General features: G+C 44.9%; 1 protein-coding gene across 1 annotated transcript; it reads right to left on the minus strand.

Moving 5' to 3' along the window:
- Positions 1–1,439: 1,439 nt before the first annotated feature.
- CHEK1 (checkpoint kinase 1) lies at positions 1,440–27,212 on the minus strand. The gene is made up of 13 exons (XM_081843306.1): positions 26,894–27,212; positions 17,311–17,395; positions 16,428–16,651; positions 15,738–15,802; positions 15,574–15,643; positions 13,726–13,914; positions 11,614–11,718; positions 10,904–10,999; positions 9,672–9,780; positions 7,465–7,642; positions 4,616–4,747; positions 3,694–3,795; positions 1,440–2,919 (listed from the first exon to the last, which is right to left on the minus strand). The coding sequence occupies exons 1-13, from the start codon at positions 27,078–27,080 to the stop codon at positions 2,824–2,826; spliced, it is 1,638 nt and encodes a 545-aa protein (XP_081699432.1). The 5' UTR covers positions 27,081–27,212; the 3' UTR covers positions 1,440–2,823.
- Between the last annotated feature and the right edge of the window lie 457 nt (positions 27,213–27,669).

Genomic DNA, 27,669 nt, shown 5'->3' on the forward strand with positions numbered 1-27,669 from the left:
AGGCATGCACACCTGCAAACATCAACTCGTTGGTTTGGTGCCTCGGGCAACAAACAGCCCACAAAATGTTCCAAGGACAGGTGCTTTTCCCCTTTATAGTCTCCTACGGTTCCTTATCTGCCATACGGGATGGCACAAACTAGCAGTTTTATTTTCTAAAAATCCAGAACTGCACGTGCTAAAATGACGTAGCTTCCCCAATTCAGAGCAGTCTTCCTGTCACATGTCAGAAACACAGGCAAGAACTCCACCCTTCCCATCCAGAGTAGAGGGAAGAAATGTCCCAGTTTTGGCCTTTCTTTTCCCAGGGAAATCTTTAAAAATCTCTTGTTGGGCAAGCCATGAAGAAACATGTTGGGAGCCACTTAATGTAGGCCACAGATAATAAATATACCAGTAAAACGTATCATCTGAGTGCAGTACAAGTATACATGTGTGGGGTTGCTGTTAATATGGACTGAAAACATGTGCTTGTCACAGCAAAAAAAAACACCAAAAAAAACAAACAAACCACAAAACTTCACTGTGCCACATACTGGTAAATACATAGAGTGGAACCTCAGGTTTTGAACATCTCCATTGACAAACATTTCGGAACCCAAACACCAAAAACCCACAGTAAATGCTTCCATTTTCGAACGCACCTCGGAAATCAAACTTCCAAGGCGACTTCCATTTTGAGTTTCCCTATTGTATTGAGCCATAAAGAAGGCTGATCACCGAAGAATTGATGCTTTTGAATTCTGGTGCTGGAGGAGACTCTTGAGAGTCCCATGGACTGCAAAAAGATCAAACCTCTCCATTCTTAAGGAAATCAGCCCTGAGTGCTCACTGGAAGGACAGATCCTGAAGTTGAGACTCCAATACTCTGGCCACCTCATGAGAAGACTCCCTGGAAAAGACCCTGATGTTGGGAAAGATGGAGGGCACAAGGAGAAGATGACAGAGGACGAGATGCTTGGACAGTGTTCTCGAAGCTACCAATATGAGTCTGACCAAACTGTGGGAGGCAGTGGAAGACAGAAGTTCCTGGCGTGCTCTGGTCCGTGGGGTCATGAAGAGTCAGACACGACTAAACAACAACAACGTTGTATTGAGGCTTCTGTATTGAGTTTTCGGTTTTCAAACGTTTCGGACGGTTTTCTGGAACGGATTTTGTTCAGAAACTGAGGTTCTACTGTACAAGTATCAATGGAAACACACTGTAAACCACACCACATCTTCCTACAAGATCTTCAGTTACTGAAACCCCTAGAATGCTCTCAATTTAACACAAAAGTCAAGTTCCCCAGAGATATTTCCCTCCATTTTGGTCGCCCAAGCATATATCCCTTTGTGATATAGTTTATTCCAAACCACCTTGCTACAAGAGGGAATTATCAGGATCTTCCATTTCGGGTGAATAAAGAAGAAAACTTGCATGCTATACACTGACAGCGTTCTTTTAATCCGAGATCATTCTTTATTTTGCAAATTGTTTTATTTTCTTTACAGACACGTTAAAAATTCACAGTTTTGTAGATTTAAGTATGGGTCAGGAAGTATGGTCAGAAACAAGGTTTGTGTGTCATCCCCTTACTCTCTTAGTGCAGGGGTAGCCAACCTGGTGCCCTCCGGATTTTGCTGGACTACAACTCCCATCAGCCCCATCCAGCATGGTCAAAGGTCAGGAACGATGACAGCTGCAGTCTAGTATCTGGCCACCTCCACTCTAGTGTGTTTGCATGGTACATTCAAGTTTAACCAGTTAGAAACAAGTTTGCTTCCCGAAAGACAGAACAGTACAAAAGGAAATAAAAAGAGTGAGGGGTCTGTTAATCCATTACATCTCTTTCCATTTAGACCGGTGTTTCCCAAACCTGGGCCTCCAGCTGTTTTGGACTATAGTTCCCATCATCCCTGACCACTGGTCTTGCTAGCTAGAGATGATGGGAGTTGTAGTCCAAAAACAGCTGGAGACCCACGTTTGGGAAACCCTGATTTAGACTAAAGATGGGGCACCTATGGCCCCACAAGATGTTCTTAGACTACAAAACCCATTATCTTTGCCCACCCTGGTTTGCCCACTTATACTTTAGAGGCTCAGCCAGTCTAATCAGACCTATTAAGGATTAGAGGGGAGAAAATTATACCCTAAAAATAGAAAAAAATATTTTAAAATTGGAACTGATGCTAAAAACAACCACTGGGCTTTATGTTTTCTCAAGGGTGACAGTAGAAACCGAAAGCAATGAACTGCAACTGTATAGCTTCATTTAGAAGCCCTGACTTTAGGAGCAAATAATCATAAACTGAGTCAAGTGATTTGAGAAGGACCTTATTCTGGACCTAACATTCCTACAACTCTTATCATGTTTATATAACATAAACTTATGTTTTTTGTTGTTTTTTTAAAACCAAAGTCATCGAAGGAGCATGATAACACTCATGTTATGCTTTACAAAGGAGCAACTTTCAAGCTCAGTCTGATTTTTTTTTTACTTTGGGAAAAAAGAAGGAAAACACATGTATATGGATGAGGAGCTTGAGCAACCTACAAAAAAAAGGCACTTCTAAGTCAAGAATGTGAACTAAGCTAAGCCACTCGTGACTTTCATGATCGTAATCAAGGGTGAGATACCCCAGCCAACCATTGCAAATGTCCAACTTCACAACAGTTATCGCCTGTTACCATATGTGGATAGCTTGAACGCCTATCCCCATAAAACCTAAACAAAACAAAAGATTTCCATTGAAAGACTGGAGTTTGGGGTGCGGCAGGCATGACTGTCTCTTAGCAGAAACCGCTGAATCAAAACAGAGCCGCTCTCAACCACCATGTCATCATGTGACAGGAAGCCACAGCTTCTGTGTGCTGACGACATCACTCAGCTTCCCTTTGATCTTCAGGAAATGCCTCTTGAACTCCAAGCCGTCACCCTGCATAGGGAAGGGAGGTGGGAAAGAACCCAAGGGAGTATATGTCATTGGAAGGGCATGTATTAGCTAGAGAAACGATATAAGCGGGAAGTAAACAATTATGAGTACAGCCATACCTCGGAAGTCGAACGGAATCCGTTCCGGAAGTCCGTTCAACTTCCAAAACGTTCAGAAACCAAAGCACGGCTTCTGATTGGCCGTAGCAAGCTCCCACAGCCAACCGAAAGCCCCGTTGGACATTCGGGTTCCAAAGAATGTTTGCCGGTCTAGCTGCCACATTCTGGATTAGTTGTAGTTTCCGGGTCACCTTCAAAGGTAGCCCCACATAGAGCACATAGCATCCGCATAGCTGAGTTTTCCACTAAGCACCCTGCAGCTCTTGAACCAAGAAGAAGGCTAACCCCCAGCCCCACCCCATACAGTATGCTAGAACAGATTAGAAAATAAAATGACTACAATGGCAAATATAATATTCTGAATCAGAACATGTTGGCAGCTGGCAGTGTAAAAACATTCTGCAGTACTGAGGAGCTACCACTAGATGGAGCCCAAGTACTATTCCCACACATAAAACATTCTCCCCACAATTTGCAAATCTCTCAAGAGATTAAAAAACCCAGGTCAAATCAAATCTTTGTTTTCTATGCTGCTAGGTAAAAATGTAGCTTTATTCCTATTTAAGTAAGTTTGACTGGTTAGGTTAATATCTACTACAAGTGCCAAGGCATCCTTCTTATCCTTAGAATGAAATGTGTTGGTTAACTTTGTATATACCTTAGACAGGCGGAAGTCAACGAGTATTTTGTCATCCATTTCCAAGAGGTTTGCCTTGAAAATCAGTTTGTTGTTTCTTCTATCTGTGGTTGATATGGTAACCTTAGAAGGAAAACGAGTATTTTATCGGGGGAAGAGGTTTACAAAGCATATTTACAATCAATAACGCTCACTCTTTTTATGCCCTGAGGTCTGCCGATATAAGGTGGTATACAAATCAAATCAAATCAAAAAATAAATCTCTGGAGTTGCAAAGTTAGGCTCTCTAAGTTTACGGCAGCCTTCACACTATTTTTCTCACTAGCAACCAAATGAGGATGTCTAAAGAGCTCCCCAACAGGCCTTGAATTAAAAAATAACAATTTCTTCCAGGACACTGTGTATCTCCTAGTTACAACAAATCATATATATTTATTTTGTATGCAAATGCATACAAGCAGTGCTTTTTTTCTAAAAATATATTTAGGGGTACACATACCCCTGCGTCCCCCCAGGGAAAAAAGCACTGCATAAAAGTATGTAAATGCAAATTAATTTTATTTTTAAAAATTACCTGCCCTACTCGGTGCTGCTTACAACTTAAAATCACAGCGTGAAAATATAAGAAAATTACGCTGAATAAAATAAAGCAACAAACAAAAATGCAAAAGAGAAGAATTAAAAATACAACAAAAGCAAGCATCACAGACAAATCACGACTTTTAGAGCAGGTTTCTCCTGCCAACTGACAGAATAAAAATGGATGTACCACGCAACAACAACTACCAGAGAAGGAATGTCCCATGTCTCACAGGGCCAGGTGTTCCATAATATTGATGCACCCACTGAGAAGACCCTCTCTCTTGCTGCCATCTATCGTGCCTACACCACAATGCCTGTCTGTCCATCTTGTGTGTGATGGACACACACAATTAATTCACACCTGGTTTGTGCAGCCCTTCTTCCAGACGTAGCCCATTTTTTCGCAAACCTCCTTCAATACGTGGTAAGACTGGTCAGCGTCCAGCTTCAAAAAGAAACGGGTCATTCTCTTCACTAAGCGCTGCCATGAATTCTAAGAGAGAAAGGAACGGAAGACACCAGAAGTCAGCTGAAGGCTAAAATGAATGTCAAGTTTTCATCAGGGCTTTGCATTGTTTTATGGTGCTAAAGAATTGCATAGCAATCATTTAAAAATATGTGTGTCCTGTGCATGAACCAAATATATACACCCTTGTGCAAATTAACTGAAACAAAGCATGTTTTCTATCTTACTCGTAATCCTGTACTCAAAACAAACACAAAAAGTCAGTTGATCATTATGGTGTCGGAAGCCTGCAGCCAACAGAAGGAATGATGCGCTCGCCACAATATATTGAGGTTCTACGAAAGAGTTATTCCAGAGCTGGAAAAGAGGTATCTTGATGGTACTGGGATATTGCAGCAGGACCTAGCCCCCTGTCACACATCGAAAGCAGTGAAGAAATTCATGACCATCCTGGCTTATAAAAGCTAGCCGGGAAGGACCGGGCGATGGGCTTCGTGGGGTGGTGAACGCTTCCCTCCGTGAGGGAGCCTTCCCAGACCCGCTGAAAGAGGCGGTTATTAAACCGCTTCTTAAAAAACCATCTTTAGATGCGGCCACGATGGCCAACTATCGCCCAGTCTCAAATCTTCCATTCTTGGGCAAGGTGATTGAGCGAGCGGTTGCCGAACAACTCCAGGCACGCCTGGAAGAAGCGGACCATTTGGATCCCTTCCAGTCGGGATTCAGGCCTCATCATGGGACTGAAACTGCCTTGGTCGCACTGGTTGATGATCTCCGGCGGGCTAGGGACAAAGGTGAGAGCTGTTTCCTAGTTCTGCTGGATCTCTCAGCGGCCTTTGATACCATCGACCATAACATCCTTCTGGACCGTCTTGAGGGGCTGGGAGCTGGGGGCACTGTCATACAGTGGTTCCGCTCCTTCCTCCTGGGCCGTGTTCAGAAAGTGGTGGTGGGGGATGAGTGTTCAGACCCCTGGGCTCTCACTTGTGGGGTGCCTCAGGGTTCTGTCCTCTCCCCCATGCTTTTCAACATTTACATGCAGCCGCTGGGAGAGATCATCAGGAGGTTTGGGCTGGGTGTTCATCAGTATGCGGATGATACCCAGCTCTACCTCTCTTTTAAATCAGAACCAGTGAAGGCAGTGAAGGTCCTGTGTGAGTGCCTGGAGGCGGTTGGAGGATGGATGGCGGCTAACGGATTGAGGTTGAATCCTGACAAGACAGAAGTACTGTTTTTGGGGGACAGGAGGCGGGCAGGTGTGGAGGATTCCCTGGTCCTGAATGGGGTAACTGTACCCCTGAAGGACCAGGTGCGCAGCCTGGGAGTCATTTTGGACTCACAGCTGTCCATGGAAGCACAGGTCAAATCTGTGTCCAGGGCAGCTGTTTACCAGCTCCATCTGGTACATAGGCTGAGACCCTATCTGCCTGCGGACTGTCTCGCCAGAGTGGTGCATGCTCTGGTTATCTCCCGCTTGGACTACTGCAATGCGCTCTACGTGGGGCTACCTTTGAAGGTGACTCGGAAACTACAACTAATCCAGAATGCGGCAGCTAGACTGGTGACTGGGAGCGGCCGCCGAGACCATATAACACCGGTCTTGAAAGACCTACATTGGATCCCAGTATGTTTCCGAGCACAATTCAAAGTGTTGGTGCTGACCTTTAAAGCCCTAAACGGCCTCGGTCCAGTATACCTGAAGGAGCGTCTCCACCCCCATCATTCTGCCCGGACACTGAGGTCCAGCTCCGAGGGCCTTCTGGCGGTTCCCTCATTGCGAGAAGCAAAGCTACAGGGAACCAGGCAGAGGGCCTTCTCGGTAGTGGCCCCCGCCCTGTGGAACGCCCTTCCAGCAGATGTCAAAGCAATAAACAACTACCTGACATTCAGAAGACATCTTAAGGCAGCCCTGTTCAGGGAAGTTTTTAACATGTGATATTTTACTGTATTTTTGGTTTTTATGGAAGCCGCCCAGAGTGGCTGGGGAGGCCCAGCCAGATGGGCGGGGTATATATAATAAATTATTATTATTATTATTATTATGACAGAGCAGCAACTACAGGTACTTGATTGGCCAGGGAATTCCCCAGACGTAAATCCCATTGAGAATTTGTGGGCTATATGCAAAAGTTTCCGTGCTGTAGACTGGAAGACTATGGAGAAGATCATACAGGCGCTGATTCAAGTGTGGTACAGTGAATGTTCAAAACTAGTAGACTCCATGCGAAACCGTGTTCAAATGCTGCTTAAAAATAGCGGAGGTCATATCCGTTACTAATATAGGTATCTGTGAGGTTTGTACATGTATACAGTGGTACCTCAGATTAAGTACTTAATTTGTTCCGGAGGTCCGTTCTTAACCTGAAACTGTTCTTAACCTGAAGCACCACTTTAGCTAATGGGGCCTCCTCCTGCTGCTGCGCCGCCGGAGCCCGATTTCTGTTCTTATCCTGAAGCAAAGTTCTTAACCCAAGCTAATATTTCTGGGTTAGCGGAGTCTGTAACCTGAAGCGTATGTAACCTTAAGCGTATGTAACCCGAGGTACCACTGTATGTGAGTTTTGTACAATAAACTACATTGTTTCAATTAATTTGCACAAGGGTGTATATATTTTTTTCGAGTGCTGAAGCATTAAATTGGGGGGGGGCGGGGTTTGCTGTTACGGTGCAAAACAAAAGCACAAGGGCCTCTACAAGTTCCAAAAACAACGAAAGTCGATAGCCAAGCCACCAGACCAAGTTACCTGGGAAGAACTGGGAGTGCCAAGCAGTTGGCTGTTGAGCAGCATGTGTTCAGGGCAAGCTGGCTGGGAGAAGCTGATGCCTTGCACTAGCTTATCGATGCCAGCTGGACCGCTATCCCACAAAGAAAGTCCAGTGCCAGGTTCCGGCTGAGAATTGGAGCAGGTCTTTTTCTCCTCACTGCAGCAAGGAAAACAAAGCAGTGTTACGTTCCTAAATGGCGCAACAACACTGTCTAGAACTTTTTTAATTTCCAGGAGTTAACCGCTACATGCGTTGGTCCTTATAACTGGGCATTAAGTTGGACGTTTTCTTGGCAATTTTCATCATTACTTAAATCATTCTATCATGATTGAATTGCCTTAATGCAGGCATGTCCAACAGGTAAATCACGATCTACCGGTAGATCACTGGAGCTCTTTGGTGTGCTTGAATGGCTACAAGTCTATCTCTATTCTAGCGATTATTCTAGTACGGTATTTTTCGCCCTATAGGACGCACTTTTCCCCCTCCAAAAATGAAGGGGAAATGTGTGTGCATCCTATGGGGCGAATGCAGGCTTTCGCTGAAGCCTGGAGAGCGAGAGGGGTCAGTGTGCACCGACCCCTCTCGCTCTCCAGGCTTCAGGAGAGCCCCAGCGCCAGCCCCACAAGGTCGGGAGACAGCGGGGAAGCGGAACGCCACCATCCCGCTGTCTCCCGATGTGGTTTGGAGGCTGACGGCGGGGAGGCGCATGCTTCCGCCCGCTGCCGCCCCGCAAGCTCCAGGGACAGCGGGGAGGCACAGCGCATCTTCCCGCTGTCCCCGGACCTGGTCTGAAGGCGGACGGCGGGGAGAAGAGCGCTTCTCCCCGCTGCCGGCCCCACAAGCGCCTGGGGGGGGGAAATAAACATTTTTTTCTTTATTTCCCCCACAAAAAACTTGGTGCATCCTATGGGCCAGTGCGTCCTATGGGGCGAAAAATATGGTAAATTTGGTTTTAGACTTATAAGTCAGTTTGTGGTGGTGTTGTTTTGATGCAAAGAAGCTCAACAACAACTTAGGCTTCCCGTAAAAAAAAGCTCAACATTTTTGCCCTGCACCCCCCCAAAAACAGGGCTTTCCTCCTCCCTAAAGAAAGCTCCTTAGGGACGCGGGTGGCACTGTGGGTTAAACCACAGAGCCTAGGACTTGCTGATCAGAACGTCGGCGGTTCGAATCCCTGCGACGGGGTGAGCTCCCGTTGCTCGGTCCCTGCTCCTGCCAACATAGCAGTTTGAAAGCACGTCAAAGTGCAAGTAGATAAATAGGTACCGCTCCGGCGGGAAGGTTAACAGCGTTGCCGTGCGCTGCTCTGGTTCATAGTTATACTGGCCACATGACCCAGAAGCTGTACGCCGGCTCCCTCCGCCAATAAAGCGAGATGAGCGCTGCGACCCCAGAGTCAGTCACGACTGGACCTAATGGTCAGGGGATTTAAAGAAAGCTCAACAACTTTGATCTGAACCCCTAAAAGGGGGTAGATCACTGCCAGTTTTTTAACTCTTTGAGTAGTTCACAGTCTCTTGGGAGTTGACCAACCCTGCTTAATGTAAAGTCACTTGTTTTCTGCATTGCATGTTTGCAGAATCATAAAACACACACAGCCTTGACAGTAGCATTTACCACACAACTTGAACATATTACTTTGTTATGCTCTGCAAGACTTAAAGCATACCCCCACCTTCGCCCATTTTCTCCTGCACTTAAATAAGACCCAGAGACTAGAACCATCAGATTAATCCTCATATTAAGGCACACATTAAAGTCCCAAAAGTTCCTCAACTTTGGTATTTAAACAGGATAGAATTAGTGCTTTCAGATACAAAGCCATCTCCACTGCGGCCCTCGCCCTCTGTGTACGAGTTGTTTTGCTCCTATTCTGTCAAATCGAGGGAGCAAGCAATATTGCAGCGAAGGAGAGGCAAGAAGGAAGAGCAGATTTGGCTCTGCTAAACTGGCTACTGCAGGCTAGTGGCACAGTGCAGGCATGCCATAGATCACCTCTGGTTTTGTTACTCGCAGAACACGTCTTAAGATATGGCAGCACAGAATAAGTCATTGCAGAGCTTCAGAGTAAAAAATAAAAAATTCCCCATCAAGTTAAAGATATTACCCGGACACCACATATTATTGCCTGTGTGTTGTTATTGCCTGTGTGTTAGACACAATGAACAAATATATTTTTCACCTGCGTGCACTTTTCACTGGAGAGAAGTCCGTATCGGATCGGATGTGCTTAGAAAAACACCCTGGGGAATCGGATAGTCCCCCCGATGAGACTCGAGGCCGCTTGATGCCTAGAAAGAAAAACTAGTACTCAGTTTTCAAAGGGGGCGGGCGTTATTTTTGTCATTCACTGTTAAGTACATAGTAAATCCCAAGTAAAATGATTGGATTGTTGCTGTTGTTTTTAAATGGCTCCAACCTTTCCAAAGGTGCTGTGTGCCAGCTTGTCATTCTTCCTAAGACCAAAAGAAGCTAAACACACATCACTTGTATTTGTGAACACTAATGTAAACTCAAAAGCACCTACAGAGGTACCTTGGTAGTTGAACGGTTTAGTTGTCGAACAAATCGGCTCCCAAACATTGCAAACCCAGAAGTGATTGTTCCGGTTTGCGAATGTTCTTTGGAAGCCGAACGTCCGATGCGGCTTCCACAGCGGAAGCCACGCCTTGGTTTTTGAACCGTTCTGGGAGCCGAACGGACTGCCGGAACGGATTAAATTCGAGAACCAAGGTACCACTGTATTCGAACTTCATGAATGGTGAAATCAAATAATTGCAAAGAACTGCCAAATGATCTGCAGAATTCTCACACCAACAACCTCCTCCCATTGTTAGAGCTGGTTAAAATGTTGATTCAAAGTGACTAAGGAGGCTTTCCACATCACATTTTTCATTTAGATGGGTGCTCCCACATGTCACAAGGGAGGTGTGTGTGTGCAGAATCATAATATTGGAATGATTTACACTGGTTTTCATCCTAGACTCAAACGTGAATGTAGCGATTTCAGGCATAGGCAAATTCGGCCCTCCAGATGTTTTAGGACTACAACTCCCATGATCCCTAGCTAACAGGACCAGTGGTCAGGGATGATGGGAATTGTAGTCCAAAACATCTGGCGGGCCGAGTTTGAGGAAGCCTGGATTAACCCAAGATGAGCCCTTATTAGTAGCAGACGTTGATAAATGGGACTGATCAGCAAAGGGGATGAAAAAGCAAGCAAAATCTATCCTCAAGTAAGATTAAAACAGGGTGAGCCACCTAAATTGTAAATATCAATATCTTTAAATATATAACTCACTCCTTTCAGTGGCATATATGAGAGATGTCAACTGTACCGTTTTCAGATGTCAAAAGATTTCAAATCTGCAGCTACATACAAAATTCACATGCATTTATTTTTTTTAAAATTACCTTTCTTTAAAGCTTTTGTGTACCACCTGTCCTTTTTTAGGTCTTCAATAGTAAGCCTTGATGCGGGGTCCTCAGTTAATAGTTTGAGGAGTAAAGCTGCAAAGAAATAAAGAATTTGTTTATATGCATGGCCTACAAGTTCCTGAAATTGTCCACCTTCTGTGGCAATGGCTTGCAATTCAATTGAGATGCCCTCAAACATTGTGGCTTTCCAAATAAATCATTACAATTTTTACATGAACCAGAGTCACCCAACCTTTAAAGATGTTCTTTGGAGGATATGATCTGTACTCAGGAAAATAGCACGCTCATTTCTTAGCAAACCTATGAAGACTGCCCCGCCAAGTACAGTGGTGCCCCGCAAGACGAATGCCTCGCAAGACGGAAAACTCGCTAAACGAAAGAGTTTTCCGTTTTGGAGGTGCTTTGCAAAACGAATTTCCTATGGACTTGCTTCGCAAGACGAAAATGTCTTGCGAGTTCCTGCGAGTTTTTTTTCCTTTCCCCCCCTTTTTCTAAGCCACTAAGCCGCTTATCCGCTAAGCTGATAAAAGCCGCTAAAAGCCGCTAATAGCGCTAAGCCGCTAAGCCGTCAATGGGCTTGCTTCGCAAAACGAAAAAACCGCTAGACGAAGAGACTCGCGGAACGGATTCTTTTCGTCTTGTGAGGCACCACTGTAAATATAAAAACAGTCAGTAAAGGTCTGTACCTAGTGGCAATGAGTCTATCTTCTTCCATGGTGACAAATATGTTTTCTTTTCTTTCCAATCACAGTATTCTTGACAGGTGTCAACAGGCTGGTCCCATGGCAGTTCTGCAAGAAAGAAAGCCACATTTCTTGGCAAAACTTGTCAGTGATCTGGGGACAAACTAAGAAGGTATTTGGGTTTCAAGCAAATGGATGTTAGCATTTTAAGAGGAAGAGAAACACCCAAGGGTTATAATAAGGTCACTAATAACCACATTAGTTACACAGCAAATTCAAAACGTGGAATTAATAACTACTTAGACTAGTAGAAGAGTCTCCATTAAAGCTGTGAGCAAGGAAAATCTCCAGCAATTTCTTTTTTTCTGTTCCAGCTTGGCTACAAATGTCACACTATCAGAAAACATGGTTACTATGCAATATGCTCCAGATTTATGCAGTAAGCTAAATCCCTCGAAAAATTCTTGCAGATACACTTGTTTTAAAATTAATTTTATTATATATATTACAACATTTATATCCTACCCTTCTGGTGCAAAAGCACTGCTCAGGGCTGCTTGCAATATTTAAAACTATACGAAACTATCTACCACTGAGAGAGTCAGTAGTTGTATGCTGTTAAAACTGTGAAGAATTCATCATTATTATTATTATTATTATTATTATTATTATTATTATTATTATTATTTTAAATGCTGGTTTTGGCAACACATTTATAAATGAACATTCTATGCTGAATGTATAGAATGCTTTAACTTAAATGGCTCTTCCTTCCAAAGCATTATAAAAAAATGCAGTATCTTGCAGGTTTATCAAAACACTGGAAATTTGTTGTGGCGTATTATTGCTACTTTTGGTGTTGAATCGGTCAAAATGCTTGTGCTTTTATTCTATCTGCTTAAATTTGATCTAAAAATCTATAAATATTTTTAAAGGATGTATTGAAGGAGAGGGGAAAGTTCACATAGCTTTCTTGTGGAGAGGAGAGCTTTCTTGTGGTAGACAGTTGGAGAGATGTCCTCAGCTACTCTTGGGAGTAACCATACAGACAGTGGTGGTTAGAGGGTAATTAATTAGCTTCAACAATCTCCCCTTAGCTACACTGGAAGGAAGATTTAGCGGCACTCCATATATGAATTGTGTAACTGTGTGCTAATAAATGTGCTACTATGGTATCATTTTTAAAGAGAAAAAAGAACCACTTGTATTTGTCCTCTGATGGCTCCCTTTGCAACTCAAGCTTTAGAGTGGTGTACGACCTTCCAAGCCATAGGTGCCTCATCTCATGTAACCAAATCAGTCACTAAGTTTGTACCTCAAGTTAATAAGCAACTTTTGCAGAACCTGCTGTGGGTGTTGGTTGTTCTACTCTTCCTTAAATTTTTCAAGAATGAAAAATGTACATGGGCCTTTCTCTGTTTTTTTAATGTCCCCTCCCCACCAGCATATTTGTTCTGCTGAATCGTGAAGGCCTGTAGATTATTACAGTGGTACCTTGGTTCTCAAACGCCTTGGTACTCAAACAACTTGGAATCCAAACACTGCAAACCCAGAAGTAAGTGTTCTGGTTTGCGAACCTTTTTTGGAAGCCGAACGTACTCCGATTTGAGTGTTACGCTTCTGATCTGAGTGCCACACTTCCGTTTTGATTGTTACGTTGAGGTCTGTCTGTTTTTGCTATTCATTTTACATTTTTGTTTTTGCGGCTCTTTTTGTTTTGTTTTTGCGACTGTGTGGAACCCAGTTCAGCTACTGATGGATTGATTGTGTGACTGCAGTACATTGTTTATTGCTTTCATTTTATGAATTGATGGTCTCGTTAGAGAGTAAAATTCATGTTGAATTGGTGTTTTAGGCATTGTTTTTAAAAGTCTGGAACAGATTAATCCATTTTACATTACTTTCTATGGGAAAGCACGCCTTGGTTTTGGAACGCTTTGGTTTTGGAATGGACCTGGAACGGATTAAGTTTGAGAACCAAGGTACCACTGTAATGAACTAGATCAAGAACCACACCTTAATAAATATCCTGAATTCCCAAGAGACAATACATCAAGGCGCACTTATCAACAAACTAATGTTAATAAAACGAATTAAAACTTGGGTAGCTCTTACCTCCGGCCAACATGGCAGTGAGTACGATTCCACATGACCAAACATCAACTGGCTCGGCATGGAATTCTTTTCTTTTAAGGACTTCTGGAGCGATGTACGGGAGCGTGCCACACATCTTGTTCAACAATCGCTCACGGCCATTGTACTTAAACACAGTTGCTAGTCCAAAGTCAGAGATTTTGAGATTATCTAAACAAATACAAGCATAAAGAAGGTATCTTGTGCATTATTCCAATTTATCATCTTTGTTTGAAGCACACTAAAGCATGGGTAGGCAAACTAAGGCCCGGGGGCTGGATCCGGCCCAATCGCCTTCTTAATCCGGCCTGCGGACAGCCCGGGAATCAGCGTGTTTTTACATGAGTAGAATGTGTCCTTTTATTTAAAATGCATCTCTGGGTTATTTGTGAGGCACAGGAATTTGTTCATATTTTTTTTTCCCTTCAAATTATAGTCCAGCCTCGCAACAGGGTCTGAAGGACAGTGGACCGGCCCCCTGCTGAAAAAGTTTGCTGACCCCTGCACTAAAGTAACATTGATCTAAAGACACACATATTTAACCTTTTAAAAAATGGTCCTTTCAAGTATGCCAGCTCAGAAATTTGTCACTGATTCTACCGTATTTTTCATTCTATAGGACGCACTTTTTCCCCTCCAAAAATTAAGGGGAAATGTGTGTGCGTCCTATAGAGCGAATGCAGGCTGCGCCGCTAAGCCCAAAGCCAGAACAGGGAGATGGAGCACTGCGGAGCGCTCCGTCTCACTGTTCTAGCTTGGGGATGGCTGCGCGCACAGCCTCTCCAGGGCAGCAGGCTGCCTTCACCCCGCTGTCCTGCAGAAGCTAGCAAGGCTGTTCCCAAGCCAGAACAGCGAGACAGAGGGCTCCGTCTCGCTCTTCTAGCTTGGGGATGGCTGCGTGCACAGCCTCTCCAGGGCAGCGGGCGCAGCGCTCTAAAGGCTTCAGGGATCATTGAGGCTGGCGGTGGGGGAAAGAAGCGCTTCCCCCCATCGCCAGCCCCACAAGCCCGGGTGAATGTACCTTGAACGCACCTTGTTTTAGAGGGGGAGAACAAGAGAAAAAAAATTCCCTATTCTCCCCCTCCTATGGTCCGGTGCGTCCAATGGAGCGAAAAATACGGTAATCTACCCTGCTCCTTAGTATGCCTGCTTAAAAATATCCCATTGGTACTAGTGGGCCATGTCTACATTAAGTGTTCTATTGCTGCTCCGAATCAAGGACAGCGAAGTGAAATGCTAAAAAAACCCAAACCCAAGTCCTCTGACTGCTCGATGTTTGGTGTTAGCAACAGAGAGGACTTGTTGCTTTCCCATCCAAAGTGCGGGCTGCTTTTTCACTTGTGGGAAATTGATACTGAACTAAAGAAATTAGTGATGTATGGAAGTGAGAGCTGGACCATAAAGAAGGCTGATCGCTGAAGAATTGATGCTTTTGAATTATGGTGCTGGAGGAGACTCTTGAGAGTCCCATGGACTGCAAGAAGATCAAACCTCTCCATTCTTAAGGAAATCAGCCCTGAGTGCTAACTGGAAGGACAAATTGTGAAGCTGAGGCTCCAATATTTTGGCCACCTCGTGAGAAGAGAAGACTCCCTGGAAAAGACCCTGATGTTGGGAAAGATGGAGGGCACAAGGAGAAGGGGACGACAGAGGACAAGATGGTTGGACAGTGTTCTCAAAGCTACCAGCATGAGTTTGACCAAACTGCAGGAGGCAGTGGAAGACAGGAGTGTCTGGCGTGCTCTGGTCCATGGGGTCACAAAGAGTCAGTCACAACTAAACGACTAAACAACAACAAGAAGAAGAAGAATAAAGCGGTCTCTCTCTTACCCATTCCATTTAGCAGCAGATTCTCAGGCTTAATATCCCGATGTGTTACTCCTATACTGTGAAGGTAGACCTTTCAAAATGATACAAGGCATTAATAGAAAGCATTCATTCAACCTGCTTTCACACAAAAAAAGAGCTTGAAAAAGCAACATAAATAAACTTACAACTCCAGCTATAAGCTGGTGGAAAAACTTCTGTGCTTCTGCTTCAGGCATTCCTACATCTGGCTCTGCAAGGAAGGCACCATAGCTTCATGAATAAACAAATTAATGAAATTTACACAGTGATAGCAGTGTTTCTAATGAATATAACCTTTCTGGTTGTTTGCTCTGAAATAGTTATGGCCGAAGGCATTATTGGTAACAAACTGAACACCATGTTTCACAGTAGCATTGATAGCAGCAAACGCCATTTTTGTTTGGATTTAAGTTCATAAAATGATTGCAGGCTACCATAGAGGAGGCTTGCTTTGAATGTGTTTAAATATCCCTGAAATGCAAGTTGCAGTGGTACCTCGGAAGTCGAAGGGAATCTGTTCCAGGTCTGTTCGACTTCCAAAACATTTGGAAACCCAAGGCGTGGCTTCCAATTGGCCGCAGGAAGCTCCTGCAGCCAATCGGAAGCCACAGAAGCCCTGTCGGACGTTCGGGTTTTGAAGAACGTTCACAAACTGGAAGTCACTTCCAAGTTTGTGGCGTTCAGGAGACAAAACATTCACGTCGCAAGGTGTTCAGGATCCAAGGAACGACTGTATATAGATGACTTAAATAAATAAACCATTTGACCCTTGGAGAGCATCCTCATTCAATGACCATTCTGTGGCCTGCCTTCCTATCCCATAAAACCCCCTGTACCTATTCGGTCAAAGAGTTCTCCCCCGCTGCAGTACTCTAGGAACAGATACTGAATAGTGCCTTCTCGCCGATGTCCGTAAAACTTGACAATGTTCTCGTGATTTAACATTTTGTTAATACAGATCTCCTTCTTAATCTGATCTGGGCACTCTATAGCACATTTCATGTCAACAATCTTCACCGCCACTGCTTCTTCCGTGCGTCTGTTCACAGCCAACTGAACTCTATAAAGAGAAAGTTGAAAGCGGGGTTTTTATAGATAGGCTTTCCTCACCAAACACCATTACTAAAAATTACGCGTTAAGTATCAGCTTTGCTTGCCAGCCACAGCACACATTTCCTCCTCCTGGAAAAAAATGAGCAAATTCAACAACCCAAATTAAAGCTCTTGTGATTTTTGACAACCCTCGACACAAGAATACAGCAGCAATTTCAATTTACAGTTTACTCTTGTTCTGGAACCATTCATTTGCCTCCATGTATTATAATATGTTAAGGGACGTGGGTGGCACTTTGGGTTAAACCAGAGCCTAGGACTTGCCGATCAGAAGGTCGGCAGTTCAAATCCCCGCGACGGGGTGAGCTCCCGTTGCTCGCTCCCTGCTCCTGCCAACCTAGCAGTTTGAAAGCACACCAGTGCAAGTAGATAAATAGGTACCGCTCCAGTGGGAAGGTAAACGGCATTTCCGTGCGCTGCTCTGGTTTGCCAGAAGCGGCTTAGTCATGCTGGCCACATGACCCAGAAGCTGTATGCCAGCTCCCTCAGCCAATAAAGCGAGATGAGCGCCGCAACCCCAGAGTCGGCCATGACTGGACCTAATGGTCAGGAGTCCCTTTACCTTTATTATAATATGTTGCATGGTATTGCCTAAGCTATACTCACTCTCCATAAGCGCCTTCCCCGAGGGTCTGCACTAAGTCCCAGTCTTCCACGAAAGGCACGGCCATCTTGACAAACAGGACACACTCTGCAGATCAAAGAAATAAGGAATCGGAAGTCAAGGGTCATAAGTATTTGGCTGCCAAGGCAGAAGGGGGGGGGGGAGTGGCAGAGAATTTGCTTTGCATGAAGTAGATCCCACATTCAATCCCCAGCATCTTCAGGTAAGGCTAAGAGAGAACCCTATTTGAAATCTTGGGAGAGCTGCAGTCAGTCATTGTAGATAACATTGAGCTAGATGGACTGATCAGTATAAGGCAGCTTATTTCTGAAAAAAACGCTAAAGGGGAAAATATAGGAGTCTTACCTCAGAATGCTAGGGGTTGTGCGCAGTGCTAGTCCTACTCAAGAGTAGGTGCACTGAGATGATGGATTTTTCGGAGCTAGCCGACCTAACCGGAAGAGTCCGTGACCAGAAGGAGGAGGAGTATCAGGAAGAATGGATTAAATTTAATGATTATTTACTTAACTATGTTAAGTTAAACTAAATGAAAACAGCTTGCAGATACTTAATTGGCTGAGGATTTTATTTATGTTAAGTGATGAATTAATATGTTTAATTTCATAAAGTGAAGATTTAAGGATGTTAATGTTTAAGTTAATTTTTATAAGAATTGTGACTTGGGAAACCGTTAAAAGGAAATGCAATGAAATTCAACCAAGGGGAAGCCACTTAACAAAGTTAATAAGTGTCATTTTCAATAAGGCTATGATTTATGTTTGTTTGTCTTATGTGTTTGTTTGTTTATAATATTGTGAAAACCAATAAAAAAATTTGGGGGGAGGGGAAGAGTAGGCACACTGAAGTTTATGTCTATATATATAATTTTTATTAAATTTAGAATACTCATTTAAACATACTTAAAATATCCATGACTTCCCTTCTTCTCTTTCCCTTCCTCTCTTTGCATATCTTATATCCCTGAATATTTTACATAAACGAAACCATTCAGTATTCCATTACAGGTGCACAGTGGTTTTCAAACACCTTAGTTCTCGAATGTTTTGGCTCTTGAACGCCACAAACCCGGAAGTGACTGTTCCAGTTTGTGAACGTTCTTTGGAACCCGAACGTCTGACGGGGCTTCTGCGGCTTCCGATTGGCTGCAGGAGTTTCCTCCACCCAATCGGAAGCCGTGCTTTGGTTTCCGAATGCTTTGGAAGTCGAACGGACTTCCAGAACAGATTCTGTTCGCCTTCCAAGGTACGACTATATTACATCCATCAAAACTTTTTTACACTGTTGAATTAATCTTAAGGCTGCCAATGTTTTCAAGTGTACACAATTCCCCCCATATATTCAATAAACATTATCCAGTTTTCTCAAAACGTTTGTTCTTCTTGTTCTCTTAGTCTATATGTTAAATCTGCAAGCTGCACATATTCCATGGCTGGCGGAAGTAGAGAGACTATGGGATGGATGTGGATTATTTTGGTTTTTTAAATACTGTACAGTGGTACCTTGGGTTAAGTACTTAATTCGTTCCGGAGGTCCGTTCTTAACCTGAAACTGTTATTAACCTGAAGCACCACTTTAGCTAATGGGGCCTCCTGCTGCCGCTGCGCCACAGGAGCACGATTTCTGTTCTCATCCTGAAGGAAAGTTATTAACCCGAGGTACTATTTCTGGGTTAGTGTAGTCTGTAACCTGAAGCGTATGTAACCCGAGGTACCACTGCACTGTACAAATAAGGCTTCTAATCTCCTATACCTTTTTTATGCAGGCCTGTAGAACCTCACCCTGCTTCGTTTTGATCTCCAAGGCCAAACTTGCCAGTTGTTCCTTTTATCTCTTGATCCCCTATAATGAGAAGAACATCCTTCTTTGGTGTCACTTCTATAAGTTCTTGTAAGTCTTCATAGAATTTGTCAATTGGATTACTGTGATGTTAAAAGGTCTGCCTTGGATTCGTATCGAGATCATTCTATCATTTTTGGGATTGCATCCCAGTACAGCTTTCACCACTCTTTTGTCGACTATGAGGGCCACTCCATTTCTTTTACGGGTTTCTTGCCCACAGTAGTAGATATGATGGTCATCCGAACTGAATTCGCCCATTCCCGTCCATTTTAGTTCACTGATGCCCAGGATGTCAATATTTATTCTTGCCATCTCATTTTTGACCACATCCAACTTACCCAGGTTAATGGTTCTTACATTCCAGGTTCCTATGCAATATTTTTCTTTACAGCATTGGACTTTCCTTTCGCTTCCAGGCATATACGCAACTGAGCGTCCTTTCGGCTTTGGCCCAGCCGCTTCATCAGCTCTGGATCTACTTGTACTTGTCCTCCGCTCTTCCCCAGTAGCATGTTGGACGCCTTCTGACCTGAGGGGCTCATCTTCCAGCATCATAACTTTTATATGCCTATTGTCTTTGTCCATGGAGTTTTCTTGGCAGGGATACTGGAGTGGCTTGCCGGTTCCTGCTCCAGGTGGATCACATTTGGTCAAAACTCTCCACTATGACCTGTTCATCTTGTGTGCCCTGCTCGGCATAGTTCATAGTTCTCTGAGTTATTCAAGTCCCTTCGCCACAGCAAGGCAGTGATCCATGAAGGGGATCACAACTGGCAGGTTTGGCCTTGGAGATCAAAACGAAGCAGGGCAAAGGCTAATAGAGTTCTGTCAAGAGAACAAGCTGGTCATCACAAACATGCTTTTCCAACAACCCAAGAGACGACTCTACACGTGGACATCACCAGATGGGCAGTATCGTAATCAGATTGATTATATTCTCTGCAGCCAAAGATGGAGAAGCTCTATACAGTCAGCAAAAACAAGACCTGGAGCTGACTGTGGCTCAGATCATCAGCTTCTTATAGCAAAATTCCAGCTTATACTGAAGAAAGTAGGAAAAACCACTGGGCCGGTAAGATACAATCTGAATCAAATCCCTTATGAATACACAGTGGAAGTGAGGAACAGGTTTAAGGATTTAGATTTGTTGGACAGAGTGCCTGAAGAACTATGGGTGGAGGCTCGCAACATTATACAGGAGGCAACGAAAAGGAAATGCAAGAAAGCAAAGTGGCTGTCGAACGAGGCCTTACAAATAGCAGGGGAGAGAAGGCAAGCAAAATGCGAGGGAGAAAAGATACAGGAAATTGAATGCAGATTTCCAAAAAATAGCAAGGAGAGACAAGAAGGCCTTCTTAAACGAGCAATGCAAAGAAATAGAAGAAAACAACAGAATGGGAAGAACCAAAGATCTGTTCAAGAAAATTGGAGATATGAAAGGAACATTTCGTACAAAGATTACCATAATAAAGGACAAAAGTGGTAAGGACCTAACAGAAGCAGAAGACATCAAGAAGAGGTGGCAAGAATACACAGAGGAATTATACCAGAAAGATATGGATGGCTCGTACACCCCAGGTAGTGTGGTTGCTGACCTTGAGCCAGACATCCTGGAGAGTGAAGTCAAATGGGCCTTAGAAAGCACTGCAAATAACAAGGCCAGTGGAAGTGATGATATTCCAGATGAACTATTTAAAATTTTAAAAGATGATGCTGCTAAGGTGCTACACTCAATATGCCAGCAAATTTGGAAAACTCAGCAGTGGCCAGAGGACTGGAGAAGATCAGTCTACATCCCAATCCCAAAGAAGGGCAGTGCCAAAGAATGCTCCAACTACCGCACAATTTCACTCATTTCACACGCTAGCAAGGTTATGCTTAAAATTCTACAAGGCAGGCTTAAGCAGTATGTGGACCGAGAACTCCCAGAAGTGCAAGCTGGATTTCGAAGGGGCAGAGGAACCAGAGACCAAATTGCAAACATGTGCTGGATTATGGAGAAAGCTAGAGAGTTCCAGAAAGACATCTACAGTAGTGCCCCGCAAGACGAATGCCTCGCAAGACAAAAAACTCGCTAGACGAAAGGTTTTTTCGTCCACGATTTGCCTCGCAAGACGAATTCCCCTATGGGCTTGCTTCGCAAAACGAAAACGTCTCGCGACTTTGTTTCCTTTGTGTAAAAACCGTTAAAACCAAGGGTGCTTAGCTTGAGCAGCTGCAGTTGCGACTTGACTTCGAGGAGCAACTGTTAGCACGTGGTTTGGTAGCCTTTTCTCAGACTTTGCTCACTTTTGAAGATTTTCCAAAACTTTTCCAGAACTTTTCCAGAACTTCTCTTTCATCCATTTGGTAAGTTAAACTTTTAAAACTTTTTTGGGGGGTTTTGGATTTTGGGTTGGGGTGTTTGGGATTCAAGGACTTGGTGTTGGGAAGGGGTTTGCGATAATCTGGGGGCTTGTGGGCCTTTTTTGGGAATTTTTATGATTTTCTGTGACCACTGGGCCAGGTTGGTTTTTTTTTGAAAATTTTTCTGAGTTTGAATTTCTGAGTGCTGGCTGGCTAGGGGAACAGTTGGGGAGGTTTCTGCAGAAATCTGGGACCATGTGGGGTTTTTTGGGGAATTTTTATGATTTTCTGTGACCACTAGGCATGGTTGTTTATTTTCAAATTTTTTTTCTGAGTTTGAATTTCTGAGTGCTGGCTGGCTAGGGGAACAGTTGGGGAGGTTTCTGCAGAAATCTGGGACCATGTGGGGTTTTTTGGGGAATTTTTATGATTTTCTGTGACCACTGGGCCAGGTTGTTGTTTTTTTGAAAAATTTTCTGAGTTTGAATTTCTGAGTGCTGGCCATGTTGTTATTTTTTGAATTTTTTTTTTGTCTGGGTGGGGAAGCAGTTGGGGAGGGGTTTGCAGCAGTTGGGGAGGGGCTGGGGGAGCAGTTGGGGAGGGGTTTGCAATTTCTGTGTTGTGGGTGGGTTGGTGCGTGTCTGTGGGAGCAGTTGAGGTTTTTGAAGACATTGGTGATTTTTGAAGCTTTTCCTAAACTTATTTTGCAGCCATTTGAGGTTTCTGAGGACTTCGGTGGTTGATTGTTGAAGCTTTTCCAGAACTTCTCTTTCATCCATTTGGTAAGCTAAACTTTTAAAACTTTTTTGGGGGTTTTTGGATTTTGGATTTGGGGTTGGGGTGCTTGGGATTCAAGGCCTTGGTTCTGGGTTTTAATTTCTGTGTGGTGGGTGGCTGGCTGCTTTTGTATTTTTTGGGTTTGAAGCACATCACTGATTTTTTTTTCTGTTTCTGAGTTTACGAAGGTAGGAGCTGTGCTGCCATGGGACCCAAGAAGACTGCTGCTGCGGTGGCCGGCGAGAGGAAGAAGGAGAAGGTGACGCTGGAAATGAAGAAGGAGATCATCTGGAAGCACGACGGCGGAATGCGTGTGACGGACATCGCCAGGGAGTACGGCAGGAACCCATCGACTATCGGGACCATCCTGAAGATGAGGGAGAAGATCCTGGCGACTGATGCAGCCAAGGGAGTCACCAGGATCGTGAAGAACCGCCCAGCTGTCCTGGAGGAGGTCGAGAAGTTGCTGCTCATCTGGATAGAAGAGAAGCAGCGTGCAGGGGACACAGTGTCTGAGGCCGTCATTTGTGAGAAGGCCAAGGCCTTGCACGCTGACCTCATCCGGGAACAGCCAGGAACCTCAGCCGAGCCAGAAGTCTTCAAGGCTAGCAGAGGTTGGTTTGACCGGTTCAAGAAAAGATCTGGCATCCACAGCGTGGTCAGGCATGGAGAGGCTGCCAGTTCTGATGTTCCTGCAGCTGAAGACTTTGCAGCGGAGTTCCTGGAGGTTGTGACGACAGAGGGCTACGTTCCGCAGCAGGTCTTCAACTGCGACGAGACCGGGCTGTTTTGGAAGAGGATGCCCAAAAGGACTTTCATCACTCAGGAGGAGTCCAGGCTGCCTGGCCACAAGCCCATGAAGGACCGCCTGACCCTGCTCTTCTGTGCCAACGCAAGCGGCGACCTGAAGATCAAGCCCCTGCTGGTGTACCACTCGGAGAACCCACGGGCCTTCAAGAGACACAAGATCGACAAGGAGCGGCTGAGTGTCATGTGGCGATCCAACAGCAAGGCTTGGGTCACACGTGTGCTGTTTGTGGACTGGGTCAATCTTGCTTTTGGCCCTGCTGTCAAGCAGTACCTGCTGGACAACGACCTGCCGCTGAAGGCTTTGCTTCTGATGGACAATGCTCCTGCCCATCCTAAAGGCCTTGAGGTGGACTTGTTGGAGGAGTTCAGCTTCATCAACATCATGTTCCTGCCGCCTAACACCACGCCACTGCTCCAGCCGATGGATCAGCAGGTCATCGCCAATTTCAAAAAACTCTACACCAAGGAGCTTTTCAGGCGATACTTCGAGGTGACTGACTGCACCACCATCACCCTGCGGGAATTCTGGAAGGACCACTTCGACATCGTCACCTGCTTGAAGATGGTCAACACGGCCTGGAAAGGGATCAGCCAGAGAAATTTGAATTGCGCTTGGCGCAGCCTGTGGCCGGACTGTGTGGCACCAAGTGACTCTGATGCACCAGAGTCAACAGTGGTGCAGGACATTGTTGCCTTGGGGAGGACCATGGGCCTGGAGGTCACGGAGGAGGACGTCTGCGAGCTGGTGGAGGGGCACGACGACGAGCTGACCACCGTGGAGCTGGTCGAACTGCAGGCAGAGGCTGCGCAGGAGCAGGCCTCACTGGAAGAGGAGGAAGCAACTGAGGAACGGCTGTCCTCCGAAAGACTGAGGGACATTTGCCAGAAGTGGAAGGAGGTGCAGACTTTTGCAAATCTACACCACCATGAGAAGCACGTGGCACATGACGCTGGGAACTTTTATGATACGAGGGTCATGTCGTCTTTCAGGGAGCTGCTGAAAAGGCGGATAAAGCAGCAGACTATGGACAGGTTCTTGACCAAGAAGCAAAGAGTGGAAGAGGAGCCTTCTTTGAGTGGTCCCCCAGAGTCTTAGAAAATGTACTGTACACTTTGTTGATTTTTAAATGTTTTTCTGTCATGTTTATAAAGTTAATTTATTTTCCCTTCAATTTTTGAACTGCTCTTTACAGTATGTGTGACTTTAAAGAGCAGTTAATAAACTGTTGTTGTACCAAATTTGGCTTTGTTTGGACTTTTTTTGACCATAGGAACGCATTAATTGATTTTCAATGCATTCCTATGGGATTTCGTGCTTCGCAAGACGAAAAATTCGCTAGACGACAAAAATTGCGGAACGAATTAATTTCGTCTTGCGGGGCACCACTGTACTTCTGCTTCATTGACTATGCAAAAGCCTTTGACTGTGTCGACCACAGCAAACTATGGCAAGTTCTTAAAGAAATGGGAGTGCCTGATCACCTCATCTGAATGAATCCCAAGACAGAATTAAGATTGCCGGAAGAAATATCAGCAACCTCAGATATGCAGATGACACAACCTTGATGGCAGAAAGTGAGGAGGAATTAAAGAACCTTTTAATGAGGATGAAAGAGGAGAGCGCAAAATATGGTCTGAAGCTCAACATCAAAAAAACAAAGATCATGGCCATTGGGCCCGTCACCTCCTGGCAAATAGAAGGGGAAGAAATGGAGGCAGTGAGAGATTTTACTTTCTTGGGCTCCATGATCACTGCAGATGGTGACAGCAGTCACGAAATTAAAAGACGCCTGCTCCTTGGGAGAAAGGAGATGGCAAACCTAGACAGCGTCTTAAAAAGCAGAGACATCACCTTGCCAACAAAGGTCCGTATAGTTAAAGCCATAGTTTTCCCAGTAGTGATGTATGGAAGTGAGAGCTGGACCATCAAGAAGGCTGATTGTCGAAGAATTGATGCTTTTGAATTATGGTGCTGGAGGAGACTCTTGAGAGTCCCATGGACTGCAAGAAGATCAAACGTATCCATTCTGAAGGAAATCAGCCCTGAGTGCTCCCTGGAAGGACAGATCGTGAAGCTGAGGCTCCAATACTTTGGCCACCTCACGAGAAGAGAAGACTCCCTGGAAAAGACTCGGGTGTTGGGAAAGATGGAGGGCACAAGGAGAAGGGGACAGAGGACGAGATGGTTGGACAGTGTTCTCAAAGCTACGAACATGAGTCTGACCAAACTGCGGGAGGCAGTGGAAGACAGGAGTGCCTGGCGTGCTCTGGTCCATGGGGTCACGAAGAGTCGGACACGACTAAACAACAACAAAAGTAGAACCTCACTTGTTGAATTGCTCCTGTCAACAAGTTGTTAAAAAGTGTTGTGGAATGAAATACCCACTGTAGAGAATGCCTGGTTCCACAAAACAAGGCAAGGAGGACAAAACAAATTCAAATCTTTTACAACCACTAATTTCTTTAATTCGGACAAGCTTTCAATTACACAGAATTTTGTGCAACACAGCTTGTTTTTCAAGTTTTGTTTTTTTAATGAGAAATGAAAGGGACTCCATGAATGACTCAACATTTGTTGCCTTCTCTGCAATACACATTGTTGCATCCCTCATTTACACTTTAAATAACTGCTAGACAGGAAGTAATTCAACAGGGGAGGCTTTCCCCAATTCTGCAGACACAGTGATGAAGTGCTACACCTACTGATTGCAGCAAAGTCACTCTTGAGTTGTGTCAGGATGTTGGGGGGGGGGGAGAGGATTTTAAAAAACAATAACAATGCCCACACATCCTATACTATTAGCAAACTCAATTCTCCTAGATTATCTTTATCCAAGAGAAAAGTTTGGAGAAATGAATAAATAAAAATTGAGGACCGTAAGAGGCCAAAGAAAGTCACAAAAACGGCAAAATGAGGAGTGCGGATTAACCACAGAATGTGAATTTAATGGAGCTTCCTAGAGGACATAGCTGGATGGCACCTTGAAGAGGAGCACACTGCACACTGTTTTTGTCGCATGCAGGTCCCAACACAGGACATTGCTGCCTACAGCCATGGGCTTCTGCAAACCTGCCAGGCCATTTATAGCATAAGCCAACTTTCAACCATTGCAGCATTTTAACAGCATTCATAAAACAGATCGTGAATATAAATCAGAGTTTAAAACTAAAAATCCCTTATCTGCCCCAATTCCTGCTCTCAATCAAAAGTTTATCCCAACCCAGAACTCTTACACACACACACACACACGTGTGTCTCCCTCAAATATCCCCCATGCTCACTTTTCAGAAAGGTACCCAAACCTGCAAAGACACAACATATATGAATTGCCGCCCACCCTTTTGAAAACATCCGTGCATTAGGACGCAGAAGGGCACGTGCATACACAACCAATGAAAGGGGCTGGTTTTTTTTTAATGAAGTTTTAAGTCTCCTTGTTTCTCAATATGGACACCCGAATTAAAACAGCAGCGAAAAGCACAAATACTCAGCCCTGGCGACGCTCCTTTGGCCCTGCGAGCCTACCTCACAGGGTTGTTTGGGAGGGGAAATTGGGGAAAAACATATGCATGCTGTTCCTTGGAGTGGAAAGCGGGATGCGCGAAGGAAACAAGGAAGAAAAGTCTCCCACGGTGGGTGGGGGGCTGGCAAGCCAAAGCATCTCTCCCACGCCCCGCTCCCTAAGAATAGAGACCCTCCTCCGCCCCACGTGGGGAGGAAAGAAGAGCGAGAGGAAAGGGAAGCAGCCCAACCTCCCTCTCCACATTTTGGGCATTTTTTTCTGTCCTCACCCGCCCAGCGGCGAGGGCCGCTTCCCCGGCTGATCAGCAAGCGGCGTTTCCCGCCGAAGAGCGTCGAGAGCAAGAGCCGGGCCGAGACTGGGAGAGAGCCGGGAGGAAGAGGCGGCGGCGAGGCGCCGAGGGGAGGAATCCGGCGCCGGCTCCGCCTCCTGCCCCGGCCGCCCGGGTGAGGCAGCATAATGGCGTCCCGAGAGAGCGCAGGAGCCGCCGCTTTGCTAACTAAGGCGAACTCGCGGCATCTTTAAGCCGTCGGTCCCGATCCGGCTGGCGCGGGAGTAGGAAGCGCCTCTCTGCATCCCGCCGCGGGGCTTCTTGCTTCCGAGTAGACGCGGGGCGGTATTTGGCTAGAAACTGCTCCTGCACGCTTGTAGGGAGATTTTTTGAGAGTTGTCCCCCCCCCCCCCCGGGTCAGAAGAAAGTGATTTCAAATAACTGTTGCTGAGACCCTTTCCATCCCGAATCTGCTAGACAAGAGTTACAGATAGGTAGCCGTGTTGGTCTGCCATAGTCAAAACAAAATTAAAAAAAAAATCCTTCCAGTAGCACCTTAAAGACCAACTAAGTTAGTACAAGAGTCAGGCAGAGGGTGATGACGCTCGGGCTTCCTGCCTCCACTAACATATTTTTTAAAAATTTGATTTTACATGTTCATTCACAGAAATGATATTCTTGCAAATGTTAAAATTTTACACAAGGTGGCTTCGAATCCTAGGACTTCCCTCCTCCCCTCCGTGGGTTCTTTAGGTAACTTTTTCAACTGCATATTA

The sequence above is a fragment of the Podarcis erhardii genome (assembly GCF_964252035.2).
Source record: "Podarcis erhardii genome assembly, chromosome: 16".
Lineage (NCBI taxonomy): Eukaryota > Metazoa > Chordata > Lepidosauria > Squamata > Lacertidae > Podarcis > Podarcis erhardii.